The sequence below is a fragment of the Pangasianodon hypophthalmus genome, chromosome 27, assembly GCF_027358585.1.
Source record: "Pangasianodon hypophthalmus isolate fPanHyp1 chromosome 27, fPanHyp1.pri, whole genome shotgun sequence".
Taxonomy (NCBI): domain Eukaryota; kingdom Metazoa; phylum Chordata; class Actinopteri; order Siluriformes; family Pangasiidae; genus Pangasianodon; species Pangasianodon hypophthalmus.
Window position 1 is genome coordinate 11399733 of NC_069736.1, and position 10146 is coordinate 11409878.

The following is a 10146-nucleotide window of genomic DNA, read 5'->3' on the forward strand; positions in this document are numbered from 1 at the left end:
TTTTTAAGCAATCTCTTCTAGACGATTAAATCATTGGGACAGTCTCCTCAATCCGGAGTTCAGCAAGTAACATCACATCAACATAGCTGCTCAAGGAATCAACTGCACCTCTTACATTTAACTGAATTATGCTCTTTTTGGTTTCAATTGGTCAGCTTGTTAACATTTCACTGTTTTGATGTAAATACACACTCACTGTCCAATTTAATATGAACACCTGTACACCTGCTCATTTATGCAAGTATCCAATTAGACAATCATGTGGCAGCAGCACAGTGCATAAAATCATACAGATACAGGCCAAGAGCTTCAGGTAATTCTCACATCGAACATCAGAATGGGGAAAAATATGTGACTCTGTGACTTTAACCTTGGCATGGTTGATGGTGCCAGATGGGCTGGTTCAGCGTCAGATTCCTGATGTGATCTTCTGCTGTTGTAGCCCATCCACCTCAAGCGTTGATGTGTTGTGCATTTTGAGATGCTTTTCTGCTTACCACGGTTATAAAGAGTGCTTCTTTGAGTTACTGTAAACTTCCTGTCAGCTCAGACCAGTCTGGTCATTCTCCTCTAATCTCTTACATCAACGAGGTGTTTTAGCCTGCAGACCCTCCGCACATAGGATGTTTTTGTTTTTCACACCATTCTGTGTAAACTCTAGAGACTGTTTTGTGTGAAATTCCCAAGAGATCAGCAGTTTATGAAATACTCAAACCAGCCCATCTGGCACCAACATCCATGCAAATATCACAGAGATCACACTTTTTCTTCATTTTGATGTTTGATGTGAACAATACCTGAAGCTCCTGACCTGTATCTGCATGATCTTTTGCATTGCGCATTGAGGTTGGTCCTTGCTGCCCTGATTGCCGCACTGTCGCCTGATCAAAATGCAATCACCTTGAGCAGTGAGCAGACATCAGCATTCAGCCAGGGCCTCTGACTGGGTTGTGTGGTTATAGTGCAGGTCTTCATAGCTGGTGAATACTTTGATGGTTTTAGTGGTTCTTTTTCCCTGTTTCAGCAGTGGTTGATATTCATGGTTGAAAGTCCATGGCGGGCATGGGGGACAGCATTGTATGCTTCCTTTATGCTCATGTAAACATAATCCACTATTTTCTCAGCAGGATTTAAACAGTAGTAATGACAGTGGTAAATTCCCTCAGCAGGTAGTGAGGTAGGTTGTTTAATATTAGGTTATCTACTGATGTTGAGCAGTGGCTTGTGACAGTAGAAGCATTTGTACACCCGTGTGTTCACTTCCTGGATGAGTTTTTTTTGGTCCCTGCATGTGAGCACAGAAGCAAGTGAACCACAGAGTCATGAATTTTGCAATATAGCTGCATTTCAGTTAAAATTAAAGTGGAGCAATCCCACATCTCATACTGGGCAGTTAGTCTGAGCCTGAGTGAGTCCATTTTATTAACTAGCAAGTAAAAGTTATAAGAAATTATGAGGTGACCACTGGTCTAGAAGGGTTAGCCTTTAGCCTAGCCTCGGCGCTGCATCACATCACCTTATTGTTAATTATTTTCCTTAGCACCATGTCCAGATTTGTTTTATTCCTTACAAAAAATGTTCTATAATATAATTAATTTATATTACTTATACTGTATCAATAAATTTTATTATATATGGTAGATTATGATGTTTTTTCTTTAATCACTACTTTATTATACTGATGAATCATTTTGTATTACATTACAATGTAGAATTTTTAAAAAATAACCCTTTTTAACCAACTCTATTTCAGGTATATCAGGTGAGAAGGTGGAGATTGATCCTGTCGCCAATCAGAAAACAAGCACTAAGTTCTGGATACGACAGAAGCCCATCTCCATTGACTCAGACCTGCTTTGCGCATGTGACCTGGTAGAGGAGAAGAGTCCGAGTTAGTACTGCATTTAATGTAGTAATTTAGATGTATAGATCCCTTTGGGACCAGTAGTGGTTAGACAACATCAGTTTAATTTTTGGAGTGGATTTTAATAGCTGCATTATTTTAGTAACTTTATATATAAAGTATAATTGTTCTCCAGGTTACTAAGATGAAGTTAGCTTATACAAAACACTCTTTTAACTGCTGCTTCCTGAGTTGGCATTAGTCCCTTGATCACATGTATAAACCCTGTGTTTACTTGTTTCTTGTTTTTCACCAATTTCAGAGTACTTGTCAGGCAAATGCATTCAGTCCTCTCCAAAAGTATTGGAAAGGCAAGGCCACTTCTTTTGTTGTTGCTATACACATTTGGGTTTGAGATCAAAAGATGAATATAAGATAATAGAATTTCACCTTTTATTTCCTATTTTTATCTAGATGTGTTAAACAACTTAGAAAGTGGCACCTTTTGTTTGAACCCACCCATTTTATATATCAGAAATATTGGAACACGTGACTGACAGGTGTTTCTTCTTGCCCAGGTCTGCCCTGTTAGATTGATTGTTTAAACACATTAGTTCTGAATGTCTACTCTTGGTTTGAGCCCTGAGTTTTGCCTGTGAAGACTACATTCGCTGTTGAAAAGGATAAACCAACATGAGCAGAGAGCTGTCTATGGGAGAAAAGCAAGCGATTTTGAATCTGAAAAAAGAGGGAACATCAATCAGAGCCATTGTGTAAGAATCGTGCACAGCCAATATAACCATTTGGAATGTCCTGAAAAAGAAAGAAACCACTGGTGTACCAGATAACGAACAGGGTGACCAAGGAAAACAACAGCAGTTGTCCTGCCTCCACAGGGCAGGGGTGAAGGTATCATAATCCACCATTCAAAGAAGACTTCGCGAGCAGAAATGTAGAGGCCAAACCACAAGATGGAAACCACTCATCAGCAGTAAGAATTGGAAGGCCAGATTGGAATTTGGAAAGAAATACAGAGATGAGCAATAAAAGTTCTGGAACCAAGATTAACCTCTACCAAAGTGATAAAAATGGCAATGTGGAGAAAGAAAGGATCTGCTTATGATCCAAAACATATGAGATCATTGGTCAATCATGGTGGAGGTAGTGTCATGGCTTGGGCTTGCATGGCTGCTTCTGGAACAGGCTCACTAATCTTTACTCAGGTAACTCATGATGGTAGCAGCAGAATGAATTCAGAAGTCTATAGAAACATTCTGTCTGCCAATTTACAGAGAAACCTAATTGGAAGGAACTTCATTATGTAGCAAGACAATGACCCAAAACACACTGCCATCACAACAAAGGACTCCATCAGGGGAAAAAGTGGAAGGTTTTAGACTGGTCAAATCATTCATGAGACATTAACCCAATTAAGAATGCATTCCACTTCCTGAAGAGGAGACTGAAGGGAGAAACACTTCCACCCTCAATATCACGACTGAGGTCAGACCCTTGAGCAAGGCACCGAACCCCCATCTGCTCCCCGGGCGCCGCAGCAAAAAAGGCTGCCCACTGCTCCGGGTGTGTGTTCACGGTGTGTGTTTGTGTTCACTACTGTGTGTGTGCACTTGGATGGGTTAAATGCAGAGCACAAATTCCAAGTATGGGTCACCATACTTGGCCACAAGTCACTTCACTTCACAGTTATTGCAAGCAAGGGATACACAACCAAATATTAAGGGTCATTTACTTTAAGACTGCCTGTTCCTATACTTTTGCTAACCTAAAAATTGGGTGGTCTGACAGCCAAGGTGTTTATGTTCTATGTTGTTTAATACATCTAGATGTAAATATCAGGAAGTGAAAGTTGAAATTCTGATCTGTTCTCTCATATTCATCTTTTAATATCAAATCCAAATGTCTTTAGTGTATAGCAAAAACCAAAGAACTGGCCTTGCCTTGATTATGAATGGAATTTGTAATGGACTAACTTTTGCAACATTTTTTGATGTTCTTGCAGGTCATGCAATATTTAAGCTCACATATCTTAGCAACCATGACTACAAGGTCCTTTACTTTGAATGTGATGCTGCTACAGTCAACGAGATCGTGCTAAAGGTATCATTTCAAATTATTTATTGTCATTAAATTTTGTGGGGTATTCATTTTCCCCCATATACTATCAGTAGCCATGCACCTGATGGTGAACAGTATAGAACAATAGAATACCATTTAGTATTTTCAAGAGCCGTAATAAATTGTATTTCTAAGGATGGAATGTCAGAATACTTAATGTTATCACTGAATGCTGCATTTGCTCTTTAATCTTCTGGCTCTCAGGTGAACTACATCCTTGAGTCTCGAGCCAGCACCTCAAGAGCTGACTATTTTGCACAGAAGCAACGCAAACTCAGCCGACGTACCAGCTTTAGCTTTCAGAAAGACAAGAAATCAAGCCAGTAGGACATAGTCAGACCTCTGATGAGTGTCTCTCAACCAAGCAGAGAGAAAAAAAATTGAAGGAAAAAATCATTGTTAAACAGAAGCCTTTAAATAGAAATAGGGTGAAATACAGTAGCTACAACAAGAGAGAAGTGAAAACAATAATCATAACAATGACAGAAGATGAAATAATATTGAGGGGAGGAAAGGAGGAAACAAGAATGCAAATTAATATAAGCTGAGGAAATTAAGGTTCTGAGGTTAAGATTAAGAGCGGGAGACTCTTAATAGTAGTGTAGTTGAATCAACTCCTCAGGGTCTATCTCTATATTGGACTTAGCCATTATCTGCACTGATACTCTCTACTGTCATTCAAAAATGTGAAAAGAAAAAATAAAACACAATTTTAGCTGATACCATCCAGTCTTTGCCATTATAGCATAAGGCCAGGGAAGCTGCGTGTTGTGCCAGGGTTAGTGTTTTTCTTTTTGTATTATGTCCACTGCATACAAGTATAACAAATGAATGCAAGTGGACTCCTGATGGAGTAAAGATTTAAAAAACATAATTGCAAATAACATATATTTTCCCAAAGTATAAATAGTAACCATATTCAGGATCAGTAAAAAAAAGAAACCCTTCTTACTCATAATGTTAAATTAAAGACATAGCACTCTTGGGACTTAAAAAAAAAAAAATAGGCATTTTTGCTTGTGACTTTTAACAATAAAACTGAACCAGACTTATTTTAAATAATGCATGTGGCTGTTAGGTTCCAGAAATTACAAACGTGATCAGATAAATTATTACATGTATTTTTTATTTTTTATTTTTTTGCTGTGATCTGTGTTCTATTTCACCCCTCCTAGCCACCAAGAGTGATGAGAGTCACCTTGTTGAGTGTATGCACAGATGCCGAGAGCTTCTTACAAAGTCACATATTGACGTGTGTCACTATAATATATACTGCTTTCATACAGCTTTTGTTCCTCTTTTTTCTTCTCGCCTCATACACATCGGACCATGTGTACACAATATGGAGATAGGAGAGATATGAGAGTGCAGGTTTCACACACGCAACACTCGTGTTGGTGCCCAGATAACTCTGGGGTGACCTTTTGTTTGATTACTTCTTTTCCACTCAGTTTTGTGAATCAGTCAATTGACAAATGCAGCATTTCTTGAAACTGGGGATGCAGGGCATGTTTCTTGCTGTGCTGGGTGCATGCCCTGCAGTACTATTTATATCAGGTGATGGGCATCCGATCCTCAGACCACCTGTTCATCTGACATGTCTAAGCAGAGGCTGGCTCACCATGGCCTATAGACGGACTGCACACCCAGCCCATGCCACGGTGAACACTGTGACATGCATCTCCTCCTCATATCCTCTCCTCTGTCCTTTTCCTCATAAAATTGTAAGCATCCAGGTAATTCTCACCGCCCCTGGCAGTTAGAAGGGGTAAAATACACAGTGTCCCAAAAGTCTCCCTACACAGGGGAAATTAACACTTTTAGCAAAATGTAACTTTATTTATAAAACATTCTCTACATGATTGCCATTTCTTTGTAAACACACATCGAGTCATCTCTCCCATCTTTGGCTCCCAGTGTAGTGTGTGAGGTGCTTGCCATGTTTGCTGTTAAAGTCAATTGCAACCTTGCGACAGCTTCCCGATCTGGCCATGAGAATGATTTCAATACATTCTTCTTTTGTCAAAGGCATTCTTAAAGGCTATCTGTAAATATATATATATATATGCACACACACACACACACAAAGTATGAAAATTTTTGGAAGACATTTTGCTAAAAAGTGTTAGTGTTCTCCTATGTATGACTTAGGACACCCTATAGAATGCTTCTGAATAGAATGGTTTTGTGAATCCAAGATAACCAATTACTGCACCAGATGTCACTACCAGACTTTGTTAGAAAATTTTGTCATGTGTCAAGAATGTACGTGATTACCACTGCCCTTAGCGGTTAATGGGGGTTGACTGTTGTTTTGATTTTTTTTTTTTTTTTTAATGAAAATTGAGGATGTATAACATGCTCTTTTTGTACAACATTATACATTATATATTTTAGGTTTGTTAAATGTACATGTTACTTTCTTTGCTTAGCCCTTTTCTTTATTTCAAATATGGGAACAAACTTGCAAAATGTAACTTAACCCCAAAAGCTGTGTTTTTTTCAATTTGTTTAACTGGATCCTTTTTTTGTTTGTTTTGTTTTGTTTTGTTTTTTGTTCAAATACAAAACTCATGTTTCACCTCAGGTTTCTGACTGCCATTTTGTGTTGACTGCTCAAGGCTATTCCCCCTTCATTTGTGATCTGTGAAGTTGCAGCTAATAAATGCCCTTCCTGTCCTGGGAGAAAGTGCTGCATAATTGCATTTCAAATGAAAAAATTTTAATAGGTCTTATGGCATTAACAATATTTGCTAGATTATGCAGATACTGTATTTAGGTAGATTTTCCCAATAAAGTCTGGTATAAATACTGCTGTGCTCTATTTCTTTCTGCCCCATCACCTGAAGCTAATAATCAATGTTCTGCATTACGTTCTGGAGAAAGCCGCCTAATACAGAATGTCCACCAAATCAGAATGTTCTTACCCTATTTAACAAACCCAAACAGGGCCTTGTACCATTATTACAGTGACATATCTTTGTTCTACCATTTCACAAGGCTCAATGAGCCTGAAAAGGGTTTCTGCTAATTTTCTAATTTAATATCTCCATTGTTGATGGGCATATCTTTGTTATTCATGCCAACTGTCCAGTGTGTATAGTGGAGAGATTTTTTAATATTAATACTTGGCAAAGTAAATGAGGCATTTCTTAGTTGACTTAGGGCTATTAGCTGTTTAAATCCATGACAACAGGCCCTGTTTATACAGCAGAAATTCATACATGAAGTTTGGGTTCCCTGACTATGGCATAGTCACACACACATCAGGCAGAGAGTCTCCATTCTTCTCAGAATAAAGATAACAGCAGAAGTGGATGTGAAGACAATTACAGGGTTAACACATGGCAAGAAATCTCTGTCTGAAGATTGTGAATATCTTATAACATAACTTGCAGCTGTATAATACATCGTGACATAGTTCCTGTTTTTGAATCATTTGCCGGATGTTTCTTGTCTGTGCCTATACCGATTTTTTTTTCCCTTTTTCATTAAAGATTTGTATTGTGTTGCATTTTTCTCTTTCCTCTTCTGCTGCATTTTTATTTTCTTGAAGAAGGGTTTATTTTTTTTGTATGAAGACAGCAAGTGTATACCATCCACATTAGATCTGACTTAAATAATCTCAACAAATCTTTCACTAAGGTACGTTTAATAGTCAACATGGCAAACATTCAGCTTGTTCAGTGTTTTGAGGGCAGAATATTTAGTCATTCTTCCTCCATCATTAGTAATAGCTTTATTTGTGATAAGTGTATATAATTTAGCTATCTGAAAGAAAAGATGTGCACCTCTTATTAGAGATGCTAGGGAGAATTAGCGAGAGCAGCATAGGTTCTCTAGGGGAGAGTCTAGATGCCTTACGTCAAGAGTGCTCACAATTCTATGACAAGAGATCTACTTTTTCATGTTAGTATTATTATTATTATTATTATTATTATTATGGTAAGATCCACCATGTAAAATATGCACATACAGTCAGGTCCATAAGTTTTTGGACAGTGACAATTTTTGTAATTTTGCCTCTGTACACCACCACAATGGATTTGAAATGATGCAATCAAGATGTGATTGAAGTGTAGGCTTTCAGCTTTAATTCAAGGGGTTTAACAAAAATATTGCACTAACCATTTAGGAATTAAAGCCATTTTTTTCCCAGAGTCCCTCCATTTTCACAAGCTCAAAAGTAATCAGAAAATTGACTGATGATAAGCAGTTCCAAAGAGGCTTGTTTCCTTATTTTTTCGTGACAAATTAAGGAGATAAAAGGTCTGGAGTTCCAAGTGTTAAATTTGCATTTGGTAGCTGTTCATGGGAACCCTCAATATGCAGTCCAAAGAGGTGTTGATGTAAGTGAAGGAGGCCATCATTAAGCAGAAAAAGCAAAACAGACTTGCGTATCATAGAGATAGCAGAAACTTTAGCAGTGGCCAAATCAACAATTTGGTACAACACCAAAAGGCCTGGAAGACCACGGAAGAAAACTAAAGTAGATGATCGCAGAATTCATTCCTTGTTGAAGAAAAACCCCTTCACAACATCTAGCCAAGTCAAGAACACTCTGGAGGAGGTAGGTGTATCATTTTCAAAGTCTACAATCAAGAGACGTCTTTATGAATGTAGATACAGATGCAAACCACTGATAACACTCAAGAGCAGACCAGATTAGACTTTGCTTTAAAAAAAAAAAAAAAAAAAAAAAGTCTGACCAGACTTCAGTTTTGACGGCAAGGCTCACCTGTTAGGGTGGGACAGTATCCATCCCACTTGGGAAGGTGCTGCTCTCATTTCTTGCAGCATATCTCATTGTCTCAAAACAGGCCTAGTTAATCGATAATCCAGAGCAAAGGCCAGGGAGCTGACAAGCAGGCTAAACCAACAACCTACTAGCTGCCTTGAGTCATCAAGTCTGTTCCCTGAGCTAAACAAAAGTGTAGGAACACAGAAAGTTTGTTTTAGTAACCTAATTAACATAAAATTAGATCATACTGAATACACAGCCAGCATCTTTGATCTGAAGCTTAACTCCTGATCAGTAATAGTTTCATTAACAATAAGCTGAGTTTAATGTACTGTGTTTAACAGAATTGTGGATTAAACCAAATGAGTATGTAGCATTAAATGAAGCTAGTCTTCCCAGATACAGTTACATACATCGGCCGTGTCTAACTGGCAATAGAGGAGGCGTTGCAGTTATTTACACCCACCGTTCAATTTATTAGGAGCCTGTGCCCGTGATAGCCTCAGATTCCTGTTCTTGGTTAACAAGAGTGGAACCCAATGTGGTCTTCTGCTGTTGTAGCCCATCCACCTCAAGGTTTGATGTTTTGTGCATGCTGAGATGCTTTTCTGCTTACCACAGTTGTAAAGAGTGATTATTTGAGTTACTATATCCCTCCTGGCAGCTCGAGCCAATCTGGCCATTTTCGTCTGACCATTCTTATCAATATGGCATTTCCACCCACAGCAATCGCTGACTCAATGTTTATTTGTTTTTTCACACCATTCTGAATAAACTTTAGAGAGTGTTGTGTGTGAAAATTCCAGGAGATCAGCAGTTTATGAATAATCAAACTAGCCTTTCTGTTACCAACATGCATGCCACAAACAAAGTCACAGAGCTCACACTTTTTCTTCATTCTGATGTTTGATGTGTATATTATCTGAACCTCTTGACCTGTATCTGCATGATTTTTGCATTGCACTGCTGCCACATGATTGCCACATGAAGTGGACAGTGAGTGTACATTTAACCCCTTGATAGTAGACCAAAGAGAACATTGTGGAGGTTAAATATTGGTATGTTGAATGACTCTTCATTTAGAACTGCAATTACAGTGGACCTGAAAACATATCTACAGTATAATAGTAATGGAGATGTAAGTCCAGCCACATTATTGGGATGCAGCCAAAGCAGTTCTGAGGGGAACTAGCACTGATTAAAAAAAAAGTTAGGAGCTAAAACTTTACTCGATGTGCAACAAAAACTGAAGCAATTGGCCCATAGGTTTAGTAAAGCTCCCTTTTTCTGGAGCAAATTAGGCTAACCAGGCAAGAAATAGACACATTATTTTTCTCAAGTAGCAAGGATTAAGGTGAATGGAAGTTTATCTGAACCTATAGGTTAACAATGTGGGTGTAGACAGGGTTGCCCAGCTAGCCCTGCT

General features: G+C 38.4%; 1 protein-coding gene across 4 annotated transcripts in view; it reads left to right on the plus strand.

Annotated features, from left to right (window-relative positions):
- mapkap1 (MAPK associated protein 1) overlaps nucleotides 1-6791 on the plus strand; it is a 57979-nt gene extending 51188 nt beyond the window's left edge. For all 4 annotated transcript variants that reach the window (XM_053230207.1, XM_053230206.1, XM_053230205.1 and 1 more), the window contains 3 exons: nucleotides 1754-1891; nucleotides 3864-3961; nucleotides 4184-6791. In XM_053230207.1, the coding sequence (XP_053086182.1) occupies nucleotides 1754-1891; nucleotides 3864-3961; nucleotides 4184-4306 (359 nt within the window). In that variant the 3' untranslated portion in view covers nucleotides 4307-6791. The remainder of the gene's footprint in view (nucleotides 1-1753; nucleotides 1892-3863; nucleotides 3962-4183) is intronic.
- The last annotated feature ends 3355 nt before the right edge of the window (nucleotides 6792-10146 follow it).